This window comes from Rana temporaria, chromosome 4 (genome assembly GCF_905171775.1).
Source record: "Rana temporaria chromosome 4, aRanTem1.1, whole genome shotgun sequence".
NCBI classification, from domain to species: Eukaryota; Metazoa; Chordata; class Amphibia; order Anura; family Ranidae; genus Rana; species Rana temporaria.
The window spans coordinates 14,435,242-14,463,158 of record NC_053492.1 but is presented as its reverse complement, the minus strand read 5'-3'; the positions used below and the strand labels follow the sequence as shown (position 1 = coordinate 14,463,158).

At 48.0% G+C, this 27,917-nt stretch overlaps 1 protein-coding gene across 1 annotated transcript; it reads right to left on the bottom strand.

The window, feature by feature from the left end:
* Window positions 1–312: 312 nt before the first annotated feature.
* LOC120935957 (antigen WC1.1-like) lies at window positions 313–27,917 on the bottom strand. Its single transcript, XM_040347990.1, has 7 exons — window positions 27,811–27,917; window positions 16,847–17,407; window positions 12,228–12,539; window positions 11,838–12,149; window positions 7,255–7,584; window positions 3,350–3,664; window positions 313–789 (listed from the first exon to the last, which is right to left on the bottom strand). Exons 1-7 carry the CDS (start codon window positions 27,866–27,868, stop codon window positions 773–775), a joined length of 1,905 nt encoding a protein of 634 aa, XP_040203924.1. The 5' UTR covers window positions 27,869–27,917; the 3' UTR covers window positions 313–772.

Below are 27,917 nucleotides of genomic sequence, written 5' to 3'. Positions count from 1 at the left end.
TGACCTGTGTAGTCTCCGTCCACCGGCCCACTGGGCAAACTGAAATAGTGGCCGGCCGCGGAGAGGCCTGGTTACCGGCAGGGGCTCAAGGAGCAGCTCAGCTGCACTGGCCTCACAAGAATATGCGACCTGGCAGCCCCGACCCACTGGGCAAGAACCCGGTGTGCCCTATGGCCAGTCCTTAACCCTTTCTTCACCCTGAAAGTTCACAACGTGCAAGCAGCAAGGGGGGAGTTAATACAAGTCATATAGACAGTGATCATCCAATAGCTTTTAGCGGGAAGGTTTGCCCCAAATAATTGTCTCTGAGAATTTTTCGGCAGAAATTTTATTTTTGTTAGGTGGCGGTAAGATATAGTTTGTAGGTGGAATGGCGGCACTGATTGCCTTCCGGATACTGGCGAACGTACCATCATGTCCATTGGCCTCTAGGCGTTAGAGCGTTCTCCAACCTTTGGAGAGACTGCAGAGTGCCCGGTAGTGCCCCATCATGCTGCTCAGGAGAGTGCTGGACAGAACTGCTGGGAGGACATGGTGACCTATAAGAAGCAGATAAAGGCGAGGCCGGGGGTGACAGTAAGACGTTTAGGTCATCAGTTGGTCGCCGTGTCCGTACATCTGTCTGTGATTGGAGAATTTTGGATATTTCATTCTCTGTGGCCTGGTAGCCAGCTGTCATTGGAGCAGATGTACGGGATGGAATAATGTGTAGAAGAGACGGGGCAATGCTGCAAGGAACCAGAAAGACGACATTCGCCTGCCTCCCTCTCGGCTAGACCTGCGTCTTTTCTGTGGAAACAAAAAAAAGAGAAATTTCAAAACATTTATATAGGAAGAGCGCTATTACTTATTGTTTCATCCAATTTCCAATCCTATTCTTTACTGCAGGCTGTGACCCTGGCATGCAGATCCTCCCATCCCCAGGCCCATTCTGACCCCTCCTCAGCCTACTAAATGCATGCACTGGTTGCTGCCTATGTCCCCATCAGAAAAATATGACATCACTTCCCTATCACGGGACAGGAAGTAAGGGTAAATTTCCGCCTACCCCCCAGTGCCGGGATCCTATACACTCTGGGCTAGATTCATGTACCTGCGCTTCTTCTTACGGCAGCGCAGCGTATCGTATTTACGCTACGCCGCCGCAACTTACAGGAGCAAGTGCAGTATTCACAAAGCACTTGCTCCGTAAGTTGCGGCGGCGTAGCGTAAATGGGGCCGGCGTAAGCCTGCGTAATTCAAATGTGGAAGGGGGGGCGTGTTTTATGTTAATGTGTGATGACCTGACGTGATTGACGTATTTTACGAACAGCGCATGCGCCGTCCGTGTACATATCCCAGTGTGCATTGCTCCCAAGTACGCCGCAACGACGTATTGGTTTCGACTTGAATGTAAATTCCGTCCAGCCCTATTCGCGAACGACTTACGCAAACTACGTAAAAAAATACAATTTTGAAGTGGGAACGACGTCCATACTTAACATTGGATGCGCCTCCTAATAGCAGGAACAACCTTACGCCGAAAAAGCCTAACGTAAACGACGTAAATAAATTGCGCCGGCCGTACGTACGTTTGTGAATCGGCGGATCTAGGTAATCTGCATATTCTACGCCGAAAACAACGGAAGCGCCCCTAACGGCCAACGTAATATTGCACACAATTCTACGCCGCCGTATTCAAGTTACGTCGGTGGAGGAAGCCTATTTTTTTTAGCACATCTGCCTTTGAGAATCGGCGAAACGATACGCCGGCGCAGATTTGAAATTACGGCGGCGTATCTGGAGATACGCCGCCGTAAAAGCTACCTGAATCTACCCCTCTATTGTCAAAAGTATTGGGACTCCTGCCTTTACACGCACATCAACTTTAATGGCATCCCAGTCTTAGTCCGTAGGGTTCAATATTGAGTCGGCCCCGCCCTTTGCAGCTATAACAGTTTCAACTCTTCTGGGAAGGCCGTCCACAAGGTTTAGGAGTGTGTCTATGGGAATGTTTGACTGATATTTTAGAAGAGCATTTGTGAGGTCGGGCACTGTTGTTGGATGAGAAGGTCTGGCTCACAGTCTCCGCTCTAATTCATCCCAAAGGTGTTCTATCGGTTGAGGTCAGGACTCTGTGCAGTCAAGTTCCTCCACCCCAAACTCGCTCATCCACATCTTTATGGACCTTGCTTTGTGCACTGGTGCGCAGTCATGTTGGAACAGGAAGGGGCCGTCCCCAAACTGTTCCCACAAAGTTGGGAGTATGAAAGTGTCCAAAATGTCTTGGTATGCTGACGCCTTAAGAGTTCCCTTCACTGGAACTAAGGGGCCAAGCCCAACCCCTTAAAAACAACTCCACACCATAATCCCCCCTCCACCAAATTATTTGGACCAGTGCACAAAACAATGTCCATAAAGACATGGAGGAGCGAGTTTGAGGTGGAGTAACATTCCCATAGACACACTCCTAAACCTTGTGGACGGCCTTCCCAGAAGAGTTGAAGCTGTTATAGCTGCAAAGAGTGGGCCAACTCAATATTGAACCCTACGGACTAATAGCTAGATTCAGAGAGAGTTAGGCCGGCGTATCAGTAGATACGCTGACCTAACTCGGAATCTGCGCCGTCCTAAGTTTAAGGCCCCGTACACACGACCGATTTTCTCGGCAGAATTCAGCCAGAAACTCGATCGGAGCCGTATTCTGCCGAGAAACCCGGTGGTGTGTACACTTTTGGCCGAGGAAACCGACAAGGATCTCGTCTGGCCAATTAGAGAACATGTTCTCTATTTCCTCGTTAGTCAATGAGGAAACTTGGCTCGCCGAGATCCTCGGCGGCTTCACAAGGAACTCGACGAGCAAAACGATGTGTTTTGCCCGTCGAGTTTCTCGGTCGTGTGTACGGGGCCTGAGTGTATTCTCAAACTGAGATACACTTAAACCTATCTAAGATACGACAGCCTGCGCCGTCATATCCAAGGGTGCAATATTTAGGCTGGCCGCTAGGTGGCGCTTCCGTTGAGTTCGGCGTAGAATATGTAAATGTCTAGATACGCCTATTCACGAACGTACGTGCGCCCGTCGCAGTAAAGATACGCCGTTTACGTAAGGCGTTTTCAGGCGTAAAGTTATTCCATCAAATAGCTGGACTAGTCAATGTTAAGTATGGCCGTCGTTCCCGCGTCAAAATTTGAAAATTTTACGTCGTTTGCATAAGTCGTCCGTGAATAGGGCTGGACGTAATTTACGTTCACGTCGAAACCAATACGTCCTTGCGGCGTACTTTGGCGCAATGCACACTGGGATATGAATCTCAGGAAATTCGAGGTAGAGGATGAGTTTCACACACGATGTCTAGAAGTCACTGACCTTCACAAATGACAGAGGCATCCTGGGAGTGGACACAGAGGTTCTTCTTGGACATCACAGCCCCACAGTGTGACAGCTCAGTCTCCGTGCCATTGCAGAACACTTTCTCCAGCCATATGTCTCCATTTCCTGGGCCGAAATGTGCTCCACCGGGCGCCTGAACTGCAGGACCGCAGCCAACCTGTCTACACACCACCTCAGCATCAGAAAGGTCCCAGTCCTGGTCACACACTGTCCCCCACCTCTTCTTATACTGGACCTCCACCCGTCCAGAGCAGGAATGGGGACCACCCTCCAGCCTCACCTCCGAGACACCTGCAACAATAACGACATCAGCCTTAGACAAGAAAAAGACAACGCCCTCTCCCCAAACAGAGCCGGGCACTATGGTATGTTCTGGTGAACAATGGTGTGACTAGTGCAGGAACACATGAATATTTGGCTGTAACATGCTGTATACTTAGCCCAAAACCGAATTACCTAGCTCAGGGCTCGACAAATCCCGTGCGCCAGGTCGCCATGGCGACTAGAAATGGTGTCCTGGCGACTTGGCTTGAAAGGTGGGCAAAAAAAAAAAAAATTTTGTGCGCTGGCGCCATCTGGTGGTGGCCGTTGGTATTACAAGTTAAGCATTACAAGTTAAACAGCAATTCTAATGTCATTTTTCACTATTTTTCACTGCCACCTTCTTCCCTCTAATTAGAACCCCCAAACATTATATATATTTTTTATCCTAACACCCTAGAGCAGTGATGGCGAACCTTGGCACCCCAGATGTTTTGGAACTACATTTCCCATGATGCTCAACCACAATGCAGAGTGCATGAGCATCATGGGAAATGTAGTTCCAAAACATCTGGGGTGCCAAGGTTCGCCATCACTGCCCTAGAGAATAAAATGGCGATCGTTGCAATACTTTCTGTCACCCGGTATTTGCGCAGCGGTCTTACAAGCGCACTTTTTTGGGAAAAAAATACACTTTTTTTAATTAAAAAATAAGACAACAGTAAAGTTATCCCCATTTTTTTTTTTTTATATTATGAAAGATAATGTTACGCCGAGTAAATTCATACCCAACATGTCACGCTTCAAAATTGCGTCCGCTCGTGGAATGCCGACAAACTTTTACCCTTTAAAATCTCCATAGGCGACGTTTAAAAAAATCTACAGGTTGCATGTTTTGAGTTACAGAGGAGGTCTAGGGCTAGAATTATTGCTCTCGCTCTACCAATCGCGGCGATACCTCACATGTGTGGTTTGAACACCGTTTACATATGCGTATGTGTTCGCTTCTGCGCAAGCGCGTCGGGACGGGGTGCGTTTTCTGGCTCCTAACTTTATTAGCTGGCTCCTAGATTCCAAGCAAATTTGTCAAACCCTGACCTAGCTCCTGACCCATAGCTCTCACCACCTAGCCCTTAACTGCCACTGTAATCTTAAAGCGGGGGTTCACCCTAAAACATCTATATACCGTTACTTCCAGCATACTGCTGACTTCAACAGTATGCTGGATTTTTTTTTTCCGATGTACTTCCGGTTTTTTTTCCGTTCTTTTCATCCGCCTTCCGGGTTCTCGCTTCCCCGGGGAGTAGGCGTTCCTAAGACGAGGCATAGGTGATTGACGTGCGGGTGGGGCGCGTCGCGCCTTTCCCGAAGATATCCGAGACGGGACTCGGCACTTTACGGCGCCTGCGCAGTCAGCTCTACACGGCAGGCGCAGGCGCCGTAGAGAGCCGAGTCCCCCTCGGATGTTTTCGGAAGGCGTGACGCGCTTTGCCCGCATCTTAGATTGCAATATTTCGGATGGCCGCTAGGTGGCGCTTCCATTGCGGTCGGCGTAGAATATGTAAATTAGTAGATACGCCGATTCACGAACGTACGCCCGGCCGCCGCAGTACATTTACGCCGTTTCCGTAAGCCATTATCAGGCCTAAAGTTATTCCATCTATTAGGTGGAATAGCAATGTTAAAGTATGGCCGCCGTTCCCGCTTCGAGATTCAACATTTTTACGTCGTCCGCGAATAGCGATTTACGTCGTTTACGTCCACGTCGAAATCAATAGGCCCGTACGGCGTACTTAGCCGCAATGCACACTGGGAAATGTAGGCGCCCGGCGCATGCGCAGTTAAGAATGAAAGAGTGAAAAACGTAAGGTCAAGCACAATTAACATACAACACGCCCCCCTTACACACATTTGAATTAGGCGCCCTTACGCCCACCCGCTTTAGGCTACGTCGCCGTATATTAGCAGGCAAGTACATTGTGAATCATGTACTTGCCTAGCTAACTTACGCCGGCGTAGCCTAAACATGCTAAGCTACGCCGCCGCAAGTTTAGGCACAGCTACTTGAATCTACCTATTAGTTCCTAACATTAACCCTTAACTCTAAGGCCGGGTACAAACCATCGGTCCAAACCGATGAAAACGGACTGAAGTTCAGTTTCATCGGTCCAAACCGACCGCGTGTACGCCCCATCGGTCTGTTGTCCTTCGGTCCAAAAAAAGAGAACTTGCTTTAAAATCGAACCGATGGACGGCTGACCGATGGTTAGTACGCAAAAGCATCGGTTCAAAACCCACACATGCTCAGAATCAAGTCGACGCATGCTTGGAAGCATTGAACTTTGTTTTTTTCAGCACGTCGTTGTGTTTTACGTCACCGCGTTCTGACCCGATCGGTTTTGGAAACGATGGTGTGTACGCACATCAGACCATCAGTCTGCTTCAGCGGTGAACCTAGCCCTGAATCTTGACCTTAACCCCCACAGCCTGGCCTCTGACCTCTCACACTTACTCATTTTAAACCTCACCCTAAGCTTTAACCTTATCTCCAATTTAGCAGCAGTTCTGCCACACTTATTTGGTCTTACACTGAAAGCATCCCCTCTTTTCTCCCTAATCCCTAACTGCCTATTCTTAAAGGGGAGGTTCACCCTAAAACTACTTTCTAGTATTACAATGTCCCGACACATTACAATACAGTTATGCCTATTTTTTTTTTTTTTATGCTGTACATACCTCGAGTCGGCGCTATACTGCGCCTGCGCACTGCCGTTCGGCTCCTTTCGGCAATCGTGACGCAGCTTACGTGACGGGGGGAGCTCGTTTTTGGTCATCACGTCAATCATCAGCAAGTTAGGAATGCCCACTCCCGCGGGATTCACAACCCGGAAGCCGCGGGTGAATTAGCTGTACCGAGGTATGTACAGCATAAAAAAAAACAAAATAGGCATAATTGTATTGTAATGTGTCGGGACATTGTAATACTAGAAAGTAGTTTTAGGGTGAACCTCCCCTTTAACCTTATCTGTAATCTTTTTCCTTACAGACATGAGTAGATGCCAAGCTTAAAGGGGAGGTTCACCCTATAAAAAATTTCTAACACTACATCCAGCCCAGTTCTGCATATAAAATTACACTGACCTTTTTTTTTTGTTGCCGTAGATAGCGTTTAGCCTTAGAATTCACTGCGGCTTCCGGGTAGGGAATCCCGCGGGAGTGGGCGTTCCTATTGACATGCCAATTGATTGACATGCTAAACGACGGCGCACACAGCGCGTCACGACTTCCCGAAGGTGCACCGGCGCCGAATAGAGCCGAGCCGACCTGAGCTTCTTTCGGGAAGTCGTGACGCGATGTGTGCGCCGTTGTTTAGCATATCAATCAATTGGCATGTCAATAGGAACGCCCACTCCCGCGGGATTCCCTACCCGGAAGCCGCGGTGAATTCTAAGGCTAAACGCTATCTACGGCGGAAAAAAAAAAAAAGGTCAGTGTAATTTTATTTGCAGAACTGGACTGGATGTATTGTTAGAAATTTTTTATAGGGTGAACCTCCCCTTTAACTATTGGGCCTGTCTATATCCCTTGCATCACTATTGCTACCGGTCATTTATTGTTACCTGTTGGTGAACACGAGACCAAGGCCTCCCAGGAGTAACATTTGTATCCTCTGGACATGACGGTGCTGCATTGAGACAGATGCGTTTCGGAGCCACTGCAGTGCACGTTGCGGAAATTTGTATGCGGCGTAGTTACGCCCCTTCTAAAAACCACCTTCTTGACTTCAACTAGCTCCAGTGCTGGGCCGCACCCCTGCTGCTTACAAAGCACCGCTTCTTCGGCTGCACTCCATTCTGTTGCACAGACCGTGCTCCAGAGCTCATTGGAGAAGATCTTCACCTTTCCGGAACACTTACCACTCTCCTCAGCTACTGACACCTTGGAAATTGCTGAAAGAAAATGGAGAAGGAGTCTATGAGCGTGACTCAAACATCCAATGCTTGTGGGTCCATAAGCGATGGATGTTGGGGTCCAATGCTTGGTAGTCCATCAGATACACACTAATTGTGCTATTATAGCTACAGTCAAAGGCAGCCCCTCTACAGTACATGATTGGGCCACTGAACCCGGCCTACATGCAGGAGCAAGAGTCTGGATCTGAAGGGGCATTGCCAAATTTAACTGGTCTAGATGTCACTCTCTAGACCAGGGGGGTCTCCAAACTTTCTAAACAAAGGGCCAGTTTACTGTCTTTCAGATTTTAGGGGGGCCGGACTGTGGCCATTGGGATTAGAAAAGGTCCAGACATCAGTGAGAAAAAAATAATGCCCCACAGTTTGTCTCAGTGGGAGTAATTGTGCCTCAGCATTTGTGTCACTGGGAGGAATTGTGCCCCCTCATTGGGCTCCATTATTGGTGTCATTGGGAGAAATTGTGCCCCGTACTTGGTGTCACTAGGAGGAATTGTGCCCCGTCCTTGGTGCCACTGAGAGGAATTGTGCCCCATCCTTGGTGCCACTGGGAGAAATTGTGCCCCGTCCTTGGTGCCACTGGGAGGAATTGTGCCCCCTCATTGGGCTCCATTATTGGTGTAATTGGGAGAAATTGTGCCCCGTACTTGGTGTCACTGGGGTGGATTCAGTAAGCAATTGCGTCTGCGTAACCATAGTTACGCAGCGCAATTGCTTAGTTGCGCCGGCGTAACGACTTTTCTGTATTCAGAAAGCTTGTTACGCCGATCGCAGCCTAAGATATGACTGGCATAAGGCTCTTATGCCGTCGTATCTTAGACTGCATTCTTACGATGGCCGCTAGGTGGCGTTCCCGTAGTGGTCAGCGTAGAGTATGCAAATTGCATACTAACGCCGATTCACAACCGTACGCGCGCCCTACGTACGCAGTTTACGTCGTTTACGTTCGTCGGGTTCCGCGTAAGGCTGCCCATGCTATTAGCAGGGGCAGCCAATGCTAAGTATACCCATCGTTCCTGCGTCGCGATGTTTAAAAATTATGTCGTTTGCGTAAGTGAATCGTGAATGGCGCTGGATGCCATTTACGTTCACGTTGAAGAAAATGACTTGCGACGTCATTTGCCGCAATGCACGTCGGGAAAGTTTCCCGACGGAGCATGCGCACTACGTTCGGCGCGGGAACGCGCCTAATTTAAATGATCCACGCCCCCTACGGGATCATTTAAATTATGCGCCCTTACGCCGGGCAGTTTTAAGGAGCGCCCGCGCAAATTACGTAGCTACTGCTTCATGAATGAAGCGTAGCGCAGGTAATTTACGGAGGCGCAGCGTTAAAACGGTACGCTGCGCCTCTGTATGAGGGCGCAATTCCTACCTGAATCCAGCCCACTAGGAGGAATTGTGCTCCGTCCTTGGTGCCACTGGGAGGAATTGTGCCCCGTCCTTGGTGCCACTGGGAGGAATTGTGCCCCGTCCTTGGTGCCACTGGGAGGAATTGTGCCCCCTCATTGGGCTCCATTATTGGTGTCATTGGGAGAAATTGTGCCCTGTACTTGGTGTCACTAGGAGGAATTGTGCTCCATCCTTGGTGCCACTGAGAGAAATTGTGCCCCGTCCTTGGTGCCACTGGGAGGAATTGTGCCCCGTCCTTGGTGCCACTGGGAGGAATTGTGCCCCGTCCTTGGTGCCACTGGGAGGAATTGTGCCCCCTCATTGGGCTCCATTATTGGTGTCATTGGGAGGAATTGTGCTCCATCCTTGGTGCCACTGAGAGAAATTGTGCCCCGTCCTTGGTGCCACTGAGAGAAATTGTGCCCCGTCCTTGGTGCCACTGGGAGGAATTGTGCCCCGTCCTTGGTGCCACTGGGAGGAATCATAACCTGTCCTTGGTGCCACTGGGAGGAATTTTGCCCTGTTCTTGGTGTCATTGGACCTCATTATTGCTGTCATTGGAAAAAATGATGCCCTATCGTTGGTGTCATTGGGAGAAATAGTGTCCCATCATTGGTCTTATTGGGGGGAATAGTGTCCCATCATTGGTGTCATTGGGGGAAATAGTGCCCCATCTTTTGTGTAATTGGGAGGAGCTTGCGGCACGTGCGCGCCCACAATGCCGCGTCTTAAAGGCAACGTATATATATATATACGTCGATCTGCCCAGCCGTGCCGTTCTGCCGACGTATATAGTCGTGCAGCGGTCGGCAAGTGCTTAACTTTCACATCCATCCACCATGGCTGGGTGCTGGACTGGTTTGTCATACCAACAGATAAGTGCCAAGGACATAAAGGATTCATCGCACAACTTAACTGTGGAAAATGTCACTATCAGTTTATTACAATGCATAGGAAATGGCCATACACACGATCGGTTTTCCCGACAAGAAAACTGCCATTTTTTAGATTGGTTGGGAAAACCGATCGTGTGTATGCTCCATAGCAGTTCTCCCGATGAGAAAACGGCCATTTTTTTGATTGGTCGGGAAAACCGGTCATGTGTATGCTCCATAGCAGTTCTTCCGACGAGAAAACGGCCATTTTTTTGATTGGTCGGGAAAACCGGTCGTGTGTATGCTCCATAGCAGTTCTCCCGTCGAGAAAACGGCCATTTTTTTGATTAGTCGGGAAAAGCGGTCGTGTGTATGCTCCATAGCAGTTTTCCCGACGAGAAAACGGCCATTTTTTAGATTGGTCGGGAAAACCGGTCGTGTGTATGCTCCATAGCAGTTTTCCCGACGAGAAAACGGCCATTTTTTAGATTGGTCGGGAAAACCGGTCGTGTGTAGGCTCCCTAGCAGTTTTCCCGACGAGAAAACGGCCATTTTTTAGACTGGTCGGGAAAACCGGTCGTGTGTATGCTCCATAGCAGTTCTCCCGACGAGAAAACTGAATTTTTTTAGATTGGTCGGGAAAACCGGCTGTGAGTAGGCTCCATAGCAGTTTTCCTGACGAGAAAACGGGGCGCAAAAAAATTCGAACCTGCTCTATTTTTTCCCGTCGTGTTTCCCACCAGTGTTTTTCTCGGCGCGAAAACCGCTCATGTGTAGGCTTTTCCGAGGGGAAAAAAAGGGGATGCTCAGAATTAAGTATGAGACGGGAGCGCTCGTTCTGGTAAAACTATTGGGCCAGATTCTCAAAGGCGTTACGACGGCGCAACACCATTAGCGCCGTCGTAACTCCTCATCTGGCCCCGGGTATCTATGCGACTGATTCTTAGAATAAGTTGCGCATAGATACCCATTAGATCTGACATGCGTAAGGCTGTTACGCTGTCAGATCTTAAAAGTATTTTTTTTTTTCGCCGCTAGGTGTCGCATCGTCGTTTTCCCCGTCGTCTATGCAAATGAGGTAAGTACGTGAGATTCCCGAACCTACGCGCACCCGACGCTGAGAATTTACGTTGTTTCCGTAGCGTACGCGACGCGTAAGGTTGCCCCTGCTATTAGCAGGGGCAACCAATGTTAACTATGGCCGTCGTTCCCGCGTCAAAGTTTAAAAAAAATACGTTGTTTGCGTAAGACGTCCGTGAATGGCGCTGGATGCCATTTACGTAAACGTCTAAGCAAATGACGTCGGGGCGACGTCATTTAGCGCAATGCACGTCGGGTAATTTACCCGACGGAGCATGCGCAGTACGCTCGGCGCGGGAGCGCGCCTAATTTAAATGGTGCCCGCCCCATTTGAATTGGGCGGGCTTGCGCCGAGCGAATTAACGATACACCGCCGCAAGTTTACAGGTAAGTGTTCTGAGAATCAGGATGTAAACCTGTAAACCTGCGGCGGTATAGCGTACAGCACATACATTACGCTGCCCAGGAGCAACGTTAATGTATGAGAATCTGGCCCATTGTTCGTAATGGAGCTAGCACATTTGTCACGCTGTAATGGACTGAGCGCAAATCGTCTCTCACCAAACTTTTACTAACACGAGGATCAGCAAAAGCAGCCCAAAGGGTGGCGCCATTGGAACGGAACTTCCCCTTTATAGTGCCGTCATACGTGTTGGACGTCACCTTGCTTTGGTCAAGCGTTTTTTTTGACTGAACGTGTGTATGCAAGGCAGGCTTGAGAGGAATCGCGTCGGGAAAAATGTTGGGTTTTTGGCATGTCAGGAAAACCGGTCGTGTGTACGAGGCATAAGAGTTAATCATCTAAGAAAGACATTTTCCAGAGTTGGTTGTGTGGTGATTTTCTTCTATTCTACACTTCTAATATCAGCTGTACTGGGTGTCTACCTGTCTCTGAACACACTACGGCAGCATGTACGTCCGGTAGTTTAGTGTCAGCCTTCCAAAGACCAATTCTGCACTCCGAAAACGTTGACTCTGACCCAAAACATCGGGATCTCTCCACCGCCTGGGTGCCAGAAGTGGAAAAGACCTCCTTCACCTTCACCAGTGGTCCACAGCCCATCTCTCGGCAAACGACTGCGCCCTCCCTCAAGTCAAAGTTCCATAGGGAGAGCCTCCTCCATACGTTGTCCACAGACACCTCCACAGTCCCGTTACAGCGACCAGACCCGTCCACCAGCCTGACACCACTGACACCTGCAAGGCAAAGGCCGCCATTATACCAGTGATCATAAAACATATCGTTCTATGTGTAGATGACTACGATGGACTCACCAGAGGATAGGCAGGTGACACCGGCACTGTGCTCACTCCTTACATCGTCTCTCCCAGTCCAGGCTCCCAATAAGCACTGTGAAACGTCACTCTCATCCCCTGTACAATCCACCTTTTCCAGGACATGGCCCCCAAATGTGTCGCCCTTCTGAGCCTCCACCGAGGGGCCACACTTCAGCTGTCTACAGATGACGTCAGCAGCTTGCCTGTCCCAGTGTTTGTCACTCAGGGTGCCCCACGTCTGGTTGTAGAACAGCTCCACCCTACCTTGACATGGTCCATTTCCACCAACCAGACGAACCTCAGACAGAACTGCATAGAAAAGGAGAAAATGGTTATTACAAAATCGCAGGACAGCTCTGGAGTGCAACTAATGATGATCAGGCTGAATTGGGCACCCTGGGGGCACGTAAAGGGTCTTTGTCGGTGAACTTTGGACTTGTATAATGGTTGCCCATTAATGTGCGTCTGAGTTTGAGAATCCTTTAATAGGATTGCTTCCTCGTTTTAGGGTCATTCACACTAGAATGTGGTGCGGGAAAGCTACGTTCCTGTGCGGCTTCCCACACCCCATTCCAGTTGCACTGCCCTTGTGATCTTCTGTGGGTGTCAGTCCAAAGTTAACGAAACCCCAAATTTAGGTTGCAAACGCAGTCTCGTTTGCCTGCAACGGATCTCATGGTACAAAAGTACCACGCGATAGGGTTGCCCTGCTTTTAAAAAAGTAGTGCATGCATTACTTTTGATGCGGTGAAAATCGCACTGCACAGAACTGCATGTGAATCGCAGACAGTTCCTAGTGTGAAAGGACCCTTACTGTGGTTCTCTGCTAGGGCTACCTGTCCCTAATCCATTGACTGATACCAACGGTGGTGCGTCCATAAAGGGCGCAGGAGCGCCGCACCCCTCTCCTGTCTCTCTCTAATACCCATAGTTAGATTTATGCATTGAATGAATCTATCTATGGTCGCAGCTGACACCCCTTATTCAGGTGCCCGACCCCTTTTCGGTCACGGGCACCTGAATTACAGCGTGGGGGTGTTTTTTGGATGCACCTGATTAGAGCGACGTCCAAAAAAGTGAGAAGGGGGTGCAACGCTGTGCGTTCGCTTCTCACTCAGCTGTATGTTAGGAAAGCGAAGAAATCCACTTTCCTAACATTAAACTGCTAATCAGCCAATCAGGTGCACCGGGTCTGTGTTACCCGTCACCTGATTGGCTGAAGCGTCAGGCGCTGTGATTGAATGCCTATGGTGTCCAATCACAGCACAGAATGAGAGGAGGAGCGGGTGGAAGAAGCAATCGGGGTTGGGGAAGATGGAGGACACGGACACCGGACACCCCTCGCCGCCTGCCGCCATCACCCACTGCCCACCCGGGACAAGGTAAGTGCCGGGCAGATGACGGGGGGCACAGTGGCACCACATGGGGCACAGTGGCAGCACATGGGATACAGTGGCAATATTTGGGGCACAGTGGCAGCACACGGGGCACAGTGGCAGCACACGGGGCACAGTGGTTGCTTTTGATGGACACAGTGGCTGCATTTGATGGGCACAGTGGCTGCATTTGATGGGCACAGTGGCTGCATTTGATGGGCACAGTGGTTGCATTTGATGTTTTTTTCCCAAAAAATTTCAGTTTGTTTGCACCCCCCAAAAATGTTGAGCACCAGCCGCCACTGACTGATACTGTGTTTGCTGCTTTGGCAGATTGGTAACCTTTGGGCTTATATATTTTATAGAGATTTATCCCTGTGGATCTGAGTGCTTAGAATTTTTGGGGGGTACTTTTGGGGTGGTAAAATCAGAATCCCCAGCCACTTTCTGGGGATTACATGTTTCTAAATACCCATCTTTCATTCCCGTAAGCCAGGCACGCAGGGGCCAAAAGTCAGCCGATAACAGTCGGTTCAGCAGGAACTGCCTGACTTTTGGCCCACCAGTCTTAGGAGCATGCTGGGAAAACAACATCCAATCAGTGCTTACAGCCAAAGTGTGTCCTGGTGGGGGGGGGGGTGTCCTCCTGTCAGAACACAATAGCTCAGCGAGGGGATCGCTGTACTAACATCTGATGTGTTAGTACGGCGATCTGTGTTTTTTTTTTTCCTTCAGCCCGCTGGGTTGAACCAAAAAAACTTCCTGGCATAACGCTGTGCCCTCTCTCCTACCGCACACAACCTGTAAAGTTTTAGTTTGCCTCACCCGCCAATTGCCTGTAGGCAGTGAGTGCAAATATCGTGGTGTGGGGGGGTTGCTTTGTGGGTGGGTGGGGCAGCAAAATGCACCTTCGCCTGAGTAGACAAAAATCCTTGCACTGGCCCTGCAGACATACCTAAAAGCTTCCTGGCGAAGAGGAGTAAAAAATTCCACCAGTTTCCTACCGACTGCGGGATAAGGACAAAGCACAGGCCGCGCCCCCTGGCATAGATGGTGTACAGCGTGTCAGAGCAAAGGCCGGCTCATTGCCCTTCCTCCCCAAGCAGGGCCCTTGCCGCGCTTCCTATAAATGCTGCAGCCGCCTGAGGGCTCTATAGAGAGCCTCAGGCGGCTGCAGCACTGCTGCCTCTTTCGCCACTTCTTCCCCTTCCCTGTAGCGTGGCCAAGCTCCTCTTCCTTCCTCCTGTCAGTCCGGCCGGCTACCTCGCGGTACAGAAGATTCAGTTTCCTGTTCCCGGCCCGACTGACAGGAAGTGCACACTGAGTGCTTACTTCCTGTCAGTCTGGCCAGGAACAGGAAACTGAATCTCCTACCGCGTGGTACGGTAGGGAGGGGGGGGGGTAAAAAGAACATAGGGAGGGAGGGGGGGTAAAAAAAACACAAAGTGTGGGTGAACTTAAACTGTATCACTATGCCGTGGTTCCTGTAGGCTTTGCGTGCAGGGGGGAGGCTTGGGGGCCTCCATCTCCATATTTCTTGGGGCCCCCAAATTCCTTCAAACGGCCCTGCTCCTCCTCTGGCCAGACCCAACTGAGCCACCCCATCTTCCCCCTGCAGCCCTCAGCCGCCCCCCTGATGGTCAGTTCGGAAACCCGTAGTCGGTGAAGCAGGTGCTGTTTAGCCCGACCCACCCGATCGGCAGAGATTACCTGGAACAGAGCTTTAGCTTGAGGTGGGGATTGGGAGGAGGCAGGGAGAGGGGGACCGAGTTGCTGCACCATGGGCCTCAGGGTTGTACTTGCCCCCTGGGCCAAAAGTTGCCAGTCAGCCCCTGGTTATAATGTATTGTCATGTCTGTGTTCTTTTTTGTTACAATTAATCAAGAGCTCAGCCATATGGCCAGCACCAGACTGGAGTCGTATCTTCAGAAGCTTTCCAACATAGACCTATCCTGCAGAAGTATCTCAGAGCATACTAGATACCATTACTATAATGCCGCGTACACACGGTCGGAATTTCCGATGGAAAAAGTCAGATGGGAGCTTTTCGTCGGATATTCCGACCGTTTGTATGCCCCATCTGACTTTTTCTGTTGGAATTTCCGACGGACTTAGAGAGCAGGTTCTCTATCCGTTCGTCTGTATGGAATTCCAAAAACACGCATGCTCAGAAATATTTTGACGCATGCTCGGAAGGATTGAACTTTCTTTTCTCACATCGTCGTAGTGTTGTACGTCACCGTGTTCTTAACGCTCGAAAGTTCAGAGAACTTTTGTGTGACCGTGTGTATGCAAGCCAAGCTTGAGCGGAATTCCGTGGGAAAAACCATCCAACTTTTTTCCGACGGAAATTCCGCTCGTGCGTACAGGGCATAAGTCCAGAGGGCCAGATTCATGTAGATCAGCGGATCTTTACATCCGCTAGATCTACGTGTTTTACGATCCGCCGGTGCAATTTAGCGAGGCTAGTGCAGTATTCATCAAGCACTTACCTCGCAAATTGTAACTCCCCCCGGCGGAATGCAAATTCCGCGGCTAGGGGGAGTGTACAATTCAAATCAGGCGCGTTCCCGCGCCGATTTAACTGCGCATGCGCCGCCGGCGAAATATCCAAGTGCGCATGCTCCAAATGACGTCGCTAGGACGTCATTGTTAGCGGCGGGTACGTCAATTGCGGCCATCGGTATTCCCGATCGACTTACGCAAATGACGTAAAAATTTGAAACTCGGCGCGGGAACGACGGCCATACTTAACATTAGCTACCCCTCATATAGCAGGGGTAGCTATCCGCCGGAAAAAGCCGAACGCAAACGACGTTAAAAAAAAGCGACGGGCGGGCGTACGGACTTGAATCGGCGGTTCTCCTTATTTGCATATGCGATGCGTAAAAAAAAAAAAGCGACGACACCTAGCGGCCGGCGGGAGATTGCAGCCTAAGATTCGACTGGTGTAAGTCACTTACACCAGTCGGATCTAAGGGAGATCTATGCGGAACTGATTCTTATGAATCAGTCGCATAGCTCCGACCGTGGGATCTCACAGATCCGACCGTCGGCTCTCACAGATACGACGGCGGATCAGGAGATCCGCCGTCGTATCTCTTGATGAATCTGGCCCACCGAGTTTAGGTGATGTAACATCGGAAGGCAAGACAACACAAGTGATGCAGCCCTGGCGCACAACCCGCCATCTTGTGTATTTACGGAGAATGAATATTGTTAGTACATGGGTGTACTCACGCTGTTTCTTTGCTACGCGTTCCTTTGCCTCGATATTCCGACATGCAGATCTCACAAGGGCCTCGGCGGCACGGTCACTGCTCTGGAAGTTCATCCGGCTGTACGAGTGCCACTCTGCTGGGTAGGTGGCCACTTCCTCCAGCTCGTACTCTCTCAGCGCTCCATAGACCAGTGTGAAGATCTGGAACCCGGCCCTCTTCAGCTTGTGGATTTTAGGCTTCATGAATACGTGAGGATAAGAGTGGCTCAAAAGCAGGATAAGGATATGTGACTTGCGCTCGGTGGTGGCTGGTGGCTGCCATATCATGGAGTCTATATATGTTATAATGTAATCCTTAGTCACAGAGTAAGCAGCTGATCCAAGGGCCTGATGCGTTCTGATGTAATTTCCCAGCATCTTGGGGTCATACGAATAAAGCTCAATCTTGACTTCATTGGAGGAACTGTTGAAGGCTTCCACCAACTTTCGGATAGTCTGAAAGTCTTCTAGATGTCTCAGATATTCAAAAGCATCACTATATATGATTATGTGAGCAGAAGAGGGCACACCGCTGGAACAGCCTGGAATGCCAACAGAACAGATATTCTTTACCTGAGGGTTACCATATAATCCACATGTGAGTTCACCTCTAGAGCCCATCAGATACTCCCCACTGATTACCTCAAGAACACAAATTACTCCACCTCTAGAACATGAGATATCTCACCTCTGATTGTCTCAAACCCCACTTCTAGAAAATCAAGTTCTCCACCACTGATCACCTCTAGAACACGTGATATTCTACCAAAACCCACTTCTAGAACATTAGATACCCCACCACTGATCACCTCTAGAACACATGATATTCTACCAAAACCCACTTCGAGAACATTAGATGCCCCACCACTGATCACCTCTAGAACACGTGCTATTCTACCAAAACCCACTTCGAGAACATTAGATACCCCACCACTGATCACCTCTAGAACACATGATATTCTACCAAAACCCACTTCGAGAACATTAGATACCCCGCCACTGATCACCTTTAGAACACATGATATTCTACCAAAACCCACTTCTAGAACATTAGATACCCCACCACTGATCACCTCTAGAACACATGATATTCTACCAAAACCCACTTCGAGAACATTAGATACCCCACCACTGATCACCTCTAGAACACATGATATTCTACCAAAACCCACTTCTAGAACATTAGATACCCCACCACTGATCACCTCTAGAACACGTGATATTCTACCAAAACCCACTTCTAGAACATTAGATACCCCACCACTGATCACCTCTAGAACACGTGCTATTCTACCAAAACCCACTTCGAGAACATTAGATACCCCACCACTGATCACCTCTAGAACACGTGCTATTCTACCAAAACCCACTTCGAGAACATTAGATACCCCACCACTGATCACCTCTAAAACACATGATATTCTACCAAAACCCACTTCGAGAACATTAGATACCCCACCACTGATCGCCTCTAGAACACGTGATATTCTACCAAAACCCACTTCTAGAACATTAGATACCCCACCACTGATCACCTCTAGAACACATGATATTCTACCAAAACCCACTTCTAGAACATTAGATACCCCACCACTGATCACCTCTAGAACACATGATATTCTACCAAAACCCACTTCTAGAACATTAGATACCCCACCACTGATCACCTCTAGAACACGTGCTATTCTAACAAAACCCACTTCGAGAACATTAGATACCCCACCACTGATCACCTCTAGAACACATGATATTCTACCAAAACCCACTTCTAGAAAATCAGGTTCCCCACCACTGATCACCTCTAGAACACGTGATATTCTACCAAAACCCACTTCGAGAACATTAGATACCCCACCACTGATCACCTCTAGAACACATGATATTCTACCAAAACCCACTTCTAGAAAATCAGGTTCCCCACCACTGATCACCTCTAGAACACGTGATATTCTACCAAAACCCACTTTGAGAACATTAGATACCCCACCACTGATCACCTCTAGAACACGTGATATTCTACCAAAACCCACTTCGAGAACATTAGATACCCCACCACTGATCACCTCTAGAACACGTGATATTCTACCAAAACCCACTTCTAGAACATTAGATACCGCACCACTGATCACCTCTAGAATACATGATATTCTACCAAAACCCACTTCGAGAACATTAGATACCCCACCACTGATCACCTCTAGAACACATGATATTCTACCAAAACCCACTTCTAGAACATTACATACCCCACCACTGATCACCTCTAGAACACATGATATTCTACCAAAACCCACTTCGAGAACATTAGATACCCCACCACTGATCACCTCTAGAATACGTGATATTCTACCAAAACCCACTTCTAGAACATTAGATACCCCACCACTGATCACCTCTAGAACACATGATATTCTACCAAAACCCACTTCTAGAACATTAGATACCCCACCACTGATCACCTTTAGAACACATGATATTCTACCAAAACCCACTTCTAGAACATTAGATGCCCCACCACTGATCACCTCTAGAACACGTGCTATTCTACCAAAACCCACTTCGAGAACATTAGATACCCCACCACTGATCACCTCTAGAACACGTGCTATTCTACCAAAACCCACTTCGAGAACATTAGATACCCCGCCACTGATCACCTTTAGAACACATGATATTCTACCAAAACCCACTTCTAGAACATTAGATACCCCACCACTGATCACCTCTAGAACACATGATATTCTACCAAAACCCACTTCGAGAACATTAGATACCCCGCCACTGATCACCTCTAGAACACGTGCTATTCTACCAAAACCCACTTCGAGAACATTAGATACCCCGCCACTGATCACCTTTAGAACACATGATATTCTACCAAAACCCACTTCTAGAACATTAGATACCCCACCACTGATCACCTCTAGAACACATGATATTCTACCAAAACCCACTTCTAGAACATTAGATACCCCACCACTGATCACCTCTAGAACACATGATATTCTACCAAAACCCACTTCGAGAACATTAGATACCCCACCACTGATCACCTCTAGAACACATGATATTCTACCAAAACCCACTTCTAGAACATTAGATACCCCACCACTGATCACCTCTAGAACACATGATATTCTACCAAAACCCACTTCGAGAACATTAGATACCCCACCACTGATCGCCTCTAGAACACGTGATATTCTACCAAAACCCACTTCTAGAACATTAGATACCCCACCACTGATCACCTCTAGAACACATGATATTCTACCAAAACCCACTTCGAGAACATTAGATACCCCACCACTGATCACCTCTAGAACACATGATATTCTACCAAAACCCACTTCTAGAACATTAGATGCCCCACCACTGATCACCTCTAGAACACGTGCTATTCTACCAAAACCCACTTCTAGAACATTACATACCCCACCACTGATCACCTCTAGAACACATGATATTCTACCAAAACCCACTTCGAGAACATTAGATACCCCACCACTGATCACCTCTAGAACACATGATATTCTACCAAAACCCACTTCTAGAACATTAGATGCCCCACCACTGATCACCTCTAGAACACGTGATATTCTACCAAAACCCACTTCTAGAACATTAGATACCCCACCACTGATCACCTCTAGAACACATGATATTCTACCAAAACCCACTTCTAGAACATTAGATGCCCCACCACTGATCACCTCTAGAACACGTGCTATTCTACCAAAACCCACTTCTAGAACATTAGATGCCCCACCACTGATCACCTCTAGAACACATGATATTCTACCAAAACCCACTTCGAGAACATTAGATACCCCACCACTGATCGCCTCTAGAACACGTGATATTCTACCAAAACCCACTTCTAGAACATTAGATGCCCCACCACTGATCACCTCTAGAACACATGATATTCTACCAAAACCCACTTCGAGAACATTAGATGCCCCACCACTGATCACCTCTAGAACATGTGCTATTCTACCAAAACCCACTTCGAGAACATTAGATACCCCACCACTGATCGCCTCTAGAACACGTGATATTCTACCAAAACCCACTTCTAGAACATTAGATGCCCCACCACTGATCACCTCTAGAACACGTGCTATTCTACCAAAACCCACTTCGAGAACATTAGATACCCCGCCACTGATCACCTTTAGAACACATGATATTCTACCAAAACCCACTTCTAGAACATTAGATACCCCACCACTGATCACCTCTAGAACACATGATATTCTACCAAAACCCACTTCGAGAACATTAGATACCCCACCACTGATCACCTCTAGAACACGTGATATTCTACCAAAACCCACTTCGAGAACATTAGATACCGCACCACTGATCACCTCTAGAACACATGATATTCTACCAAAACCCACTTCTAGAACATTAGATACCCCACCACTGATCACCTCTAGAACACATGATATTCTACCAAAACACACTTCTGGAACATTAGATACCCCACCACTGATCACCTCTAGAACACATGATATTCTACCAAAACCCACTTCGAGAACATTAGATACCCCACCACTGATCGCCTCTAGAACACATGATATTCTACCAAAACCCACTTCGAGAACATTAGATACCCCACCACTGATCACCTCTAGAACACGTGATATTCTACCAAAACCCACTTCGAGAACATTAGATACCGCACCACTGATCACCTCTAGAACACATGATATTCTACCAAAACCCACTTCTAGAACATTAGATACCCCACCACTGATCACCTCTAGAACACATGATATTCTACCAAAACACACTTCTGGAACATTAGATACCCCACCACTGATCACCTCTAGAACACATGATATTCTACCAAAACCCACTTCGAGAACATTAGATACCCCACCACTGATCGCCTCTAGAACACATGATATTCTACCAAAACCCACTTCTAGAACATTACATACCCCACCACTGATCACCTCTAGAACACATGATATTCTACCAAAACACACTTCTGGAACATTAGATACCCCACCACTGATCACCTCTAGAACACATGATATTCTACCAAAACCCACTTCGAGAACATTAGATACCCCACCACTGATCGCCTCTAGAACACATGATATTCTACCAAAACCCACTTCGAGAACATTAGATACCCCGCCACTGATCACCTTTAGAACACATGATATTCTACCAAAACCCACTTCTAGAACATTAGATACCCCACCACTGATCACCTCTAGAACACATGATATTCTACCAAAACCCACTTCGAGAACATTAGATACCCCACCACTGATCACCTCTAGAACACGTGATATTCTACCAAAACCCACTTCGAGAACATTAGATACCCCACCACTGATCACCTCTAGAACACGTGCTATTCTACCAAAACCCACTTCGAGAACATTAGATGCCCCACCACTGATCACCTCTAGAACACGTGATATTCTACCAAAACCCACTTTGAGAACATTAGATACCCCGCCACTGATCACCTTTAGAACACATGATATTCTACCAAAACCCACTTCTAGAACATTAGATACCCCACCACTGATCACCTCTAGAACACATGATATTCTACCAAAACCCACTTCGAGAACATTAGATACCCCACCACTGATCACCTCTAGAACACGTGATATTCTACCAAAACCCACTTCGAGAACATTAGATACCCCACCACTGATCACCTCTAAAACACGTGATATTCTACCAAAACCCACTTCTAGAACATTAGATACCCCACCACTGATCACCTCTAGAACACGTGCTATTCTACCAAAACCCACTTCGAGAACATTAGATACCCCGCCACTGATCACCTTTAGAACACATGATATTCTACCAAAACCCACTTCTAGAACATTAGATGCCCCACCACTGATCACCTCTAGAACACGTGCTATTCTACCAAAACCCACTTCGAGAACATTAGATACCCCGCCACTGATCACCTCTAGAACACATGATATTCTACCAAAACCCACTTCGAGAACATTAGATACCCCACCACTGATCACCTCTAGAACACATGATATTCTACCAAAACCCACTTCGAGAACATTAGATACCCCGCCACTGATCACCTCTAGAACACATGATATTCTACCAAAACCCACTTCTAGAACATTACATACCCCACCACTGATCACCTCTAGAACACCCGATACTCCTAAAAACTTTACTTCTAGAACATGAAATAACCCACCAATTATTACCTCTGTAACCCCAGATACTCTATCAAAACCTGTGACAGACCTAGCTGGGAGGCTTTTGGAGGGGACTGAATGCTAGCCTCTTGCTCACAGATCATGGACCCTGGCATTTGGGGGAACGGTGCTCTTTGTGAGCAGTATGCCTGGGGACCCTTGAGGTGGTGGTACTTTGGATTCAGGTCCATGTCCCCCCAAGACACACAGACTCTGGGAACCCTGTATATGCCATATTAGAAAGAGTGACTGATTCATAATGTTGAGACACATAGGGCCAGATTCAGAGAGGAGTTACGACGGCGTATCTCCGGATACGCCGTCGTAACTCTGAGTTGCGGGGTCGTATCTATGCGACTGATTCATAGAATCAGTTACGCATAGATTTCCCTAAGATCCGACCGGCGTAAGTGTCTTACACCGTCGTATCTTAGGCTGCATATTTACGCTGGCCGCTAGGTGGCGCTTCCGTATATTTACGCGAGGAATATGCAAATTAGGTAGATACGCTGATTCAGAAACGTACGTCCGCCTGGCGCATTTTTTTACGTCGTTTACGTTAGGCTTTTTCTGGCGTAAAGCTACCCCTGCTATATGAGGGGTATCCTATGTTAAGTATGGACGTCGTTCCCGCGTCGAATTTTGAAAATTTTACGTCGTTTGCGTAAGTCGTTCGCGAATAGGGCTGTACGTAAGTTACGTTCACGTCTAAAGCAATGGCGATTTGCGGCGTAATTTCGAGCATGCGCACTGGGATTCTTTCACGAACGGCGCATGCGTCGTTCGTAAAAAACGTCAAATACGTGGAGTCACACTAAATTTACATAAAACACGCCTACATCAGCCACATTTGAATTAGGCGGGGCTTACGCCGGACCACATACGTTACGCCGCCGTAACATAGGGCGCAAGTTCTTTCTGAATACGGAACTTGCGCCCTAATTTACGGCGGCGTAACGTATCTGAGATACGTTACGCCCGTCGAGAGATAGGCAGATCTCTCTGAATCCGGGCCACAGACTCTGGGAACCCTGTATATGTCATATTAGAAAGAGTGACTGATTCATAATGTTAGGACACATACTGTTAGAAGATGATGATGTCATCTCCAGCCACCTGTCTGTCTGTTGTCTCTTATAATGTAAATGAGTCTAGTATACTGTATATACTCGAGTATAAGACGACCCAAATATAAGCCGAAGCACCTAATTTTACCACAAAAAAATGGGAAAACGTATTGACTCGAGTATAAGCCCAGGGTGTCCATCTGCATGCCTCACTGTGCCTCACTGTGCCCATGTGCATGCCTCACTGTGCCCATGCCTCACTGTGCCCATGCTTCACTGTGCCCATGACTAGACTGACGTTTAACATGGGAGTCTATGGAAGGGGTTCCAAGTTCCGGGTCCAGGGGACCTACGATCGGCCGATACTGGGTCCCCAAATTCACTGGAGAAATGACCGTTTAACATGGGAGTCTATGGAAGGGGTGCCCGGATTTGAAAAATCGGCGCTCCCCGGCCATAGGTCCCCCGGACAACAAACTTTGCACACTTGTAGAGGAAGAGTGGGGCTACATGCCAAGTTGGGGTCCAGGGGACCTATGGCCGGCCGGTACCGGGTCCCCAAAGTCTGGGAGATCAGGCATAAAAAGGTGACTCGAGTATAACCTGAGGGGGGCATTTTCAGCACCAAAAAATTTGCTGAAAAACTCGGCTTATACTCGAGTACATACGGTAACTTCTAAGAGTCTTTCACCCATTTTTATTTGTGCTAATTAACCCTGCAACTGTATGAAGGAGTTCTGTGTTGATATGTATGATAATGTGTATTGTAGTTAGGGAGTCACATCGGCTGCTTTAAGGGATTCGTTAATTAGCTCATGTTAATTTATGTTTCTGATTACAGTTGTACTGTGATGCCTCGTACACACGATCAGTTTTCCCGACGGGAAAGCTGTGAGGAGAGCTTTTGGCTTTTGGAATCCCGGCCGTGTGTATGCTTCTCGCAGTTTTTCCAAAGGGAAAACTGCCCAAAAACCACCGGACAAAAAAAAAAGAGAACCAGTTCTCTTTTTTCCCGCCAGGGAAACCGGCGGACTTTTGCCCGGCGGTTTTTGGCAGTTTTCCTATGGGAAAATCTGCGATGGAGCATACACACGGCCGGGATTCCCGGCCAAAGCTCCATCGCAGTTTTCCTTTTGGGTAGGGACCGGCTCACTGATTAGTTGCTAGAGGTTACAGCACATGATTTCTTTCTTGTTGATTGATTGCTAGAGATTACTGTACAGTAATACTGCTCACTGATTGGTTGCTAGAGGTTACAGCACATCATCTCTTCACTGCAGATTGGCATGATATACATATGAATGCCGCCTTTATTCACAAATGAATGCCGCGGGCCTCAGCTATTTACCGTATTTATCGCGGTATAACGCGCTCCCGCGTATAACGCGCACCCCTAAAGTGACCCCGAATCCTGTGGAAAAAAAGTTTTTTTTGTACTTACAGTTTTGGTGTCTTGCGCGGCGTCCATCGGCGGCCTCGTCGGGTCCGGCGTCCTTCTGCGGCTTCGGGTGTCCTCTTCGGCGGGTCCGGCGTCCTTCTGCGGCTTCGGGTGTCCTTCTGCGGCTTCGGGTGTCCTTCTGCTGCGGGTCCGGTCCCCTCTTCGGCGGGTCCGGTGTCCTCTTCGGCGGGTCCGGCGTCCTTCTGTGGCGTCCTCGCACGTTTTCCCGCGGCGAGTTTTGAATACTGCGCCGACATATACCGAGCGCAGTACACTCGGGTATAGTCGGGCAGTCTCGGCAACTTCCGCGCTCACGTCCTGGATGTACAGGACGTCAGCGCGGGTAACCGAGCATTGCCGACAATACACAAGTACACTGCGCTCTGACACTCGTGTATTGTCGGCAATGCTCGGCTACCCGCGCTGACGTCCTGTACGTCCAGGACGTGAGCGCGGATGTTGCCGAGACTGCCCGACTATACCCGAGTGTACTGCGTTTGGTATATGTCGGCGCAGTATTCAAAACTCGGCGCAGGAAAGCGGGTATCGACGTATACCGCGCACCTACGATTTTGCCCTGATTTTCAGGGCAAAAAAGTGCGCGGTATACGCCGATAAATACGGTACATATGAATCCTACCGCTATTTACATATGAATTCTACCGATATTTACATATGAATGATCCTGTTATTTACATGTAAACACAGGGTCTGCAGGTGAGTCATCTGTACACAACAATAGGGCAGAGCTGGGCAGCATTAGGAGCAGCACTGAGATATCAGGACACAGCACAGGACTAAAACTTTAAGGAACAAGGGAATTTAAAATGGGACAGCTGGTAAGTATGAGGCAGCTGCTTTGGGCCCCACAACAATGACAGGGCCCAGGGCAGCTGTCCCTTTTGCCCTGCCTTAAAGACGGCCCCGATCACAGCTACAGCAGTGGATTTACCCACCAGCAACAACCTTTGAAGGAGCAGATTTCCCTACCAGTCTAGAACACAAGGGAGATCTTCTGGTATCTACTAGACATGTGCATTCGTTTTCGTTAGAATGCATTTTCGTCCGAAAATCTGTTTTTTTCGTTATCGTTTTAACAAATGATAACGAAAGTGCAAGAAACGAAAACCGAAAGATCCGACATAAAAAATGCTTTATTTTCGTTTTCGTTGCGGTAAAAATTAGATATAGAGAGATTCGACATTATAGGGAAAAGATTCGACATCATAGGCCCCATACACACGATAGAATCCATCCGCTGAAAAATCCCAGCGAATGGGTTTCAGCGGATAGATCCTATGGTGTGTACACGCCAGCGGATCTTTTTCCGCGGATATTTATCCCCTGGGATGGATTCCAGCAGATCAAATATTCGCTGACATGCAGAACAAATCTATCTGCTCGAATCCATCCCAACGGATGGATCCGCTGGTCTGTATAGACTCACCGGATCCATCCGTCCAAAGGGATCCCCCGCATGCGTCGTAATGATTCGGCGCATGCGTGGAATTCCTTATATGACAGCGTCGCGCACGTCGCCGCGTCATAATCGCGGCGACGGCGCGACACGTCATCGCCAGAGGATTTCGGCGCGGATTTCAATGCGATGGTGAGTACACTCCATCGCAGAGAAATCCGCTGAAATCCTCGAGAGGATTTATCCGCTGGACCGTATTCGCGGATAAATCCTCTTGTGTGTATGGGGCCATAGAGAAAAGATTCAACATCATAGAGAAAAGATTTGACACTATAGAAATAATAGATTTGATATTACAGAGAATAGATTTTGATTTATGAGAAAATAGATTCGACATTATAGAGAATAGATTCGACATTATTACTAGTCATACAACATTAGAATTCTTGTAGGCGGAACATTCGAACGGAAATGTACGATTCGACGTAAAGATTCAACGTTCCGTCGAATATTTTTTGACCATTAGACCGAAACCAACAAAGATTCGACGTTCCGGCGAATATTCTTTTGACCATTCGGCAGAAACCAAGTTTTATTGGATTTTCGGACGAAAGCTATTCCCCAACGAAAAACGAAATAAATCAAAACGATTTTCGGGAGTAACTAAATAAATTTTTTTTCTAAAACGAAAAAACGAAATGAAATATTCCAGTCTGCACATGTCCAGCCTGACTTTCTTTCATCTATGTCAAGGACTATCTACTAGCTGCTTAACGATTAAATCTCCTGACACCAAAAACACAAGACTTACCTTGAGCACTTACTGACAGGCAGGTTGTGCTGATGATCAGGAGGATAAGAAGCAACATGATTGAGGATCACAGAGTGACTGTGAAGAGTCATCTCCTGTCACAGTTA

Coding starts and splice junctions, on each gene's coding strand:
- LOC120935957 (XM_040347990.1), bottom strand. CDS start 27,868: ATGTTGCTTCTTATCCTCCTGATCATCAGCACAACCTGCCTGTCAGTA. Junction 17,408..27,810: donor CCTGTCAGTAAGTGCTCAAG/GTAAGTCTTGTG, acceptor TTGGCATTCCAG/GCTGTTCCAGCGGTGTGCCC. Junction 7,585..11,837: donor CGTAGTGTGTTCAGAGACAG/GTAGACACCCAG, acceptor ATTTTCTTTCAG/CAATTTCCAAGGTGTCAGTA.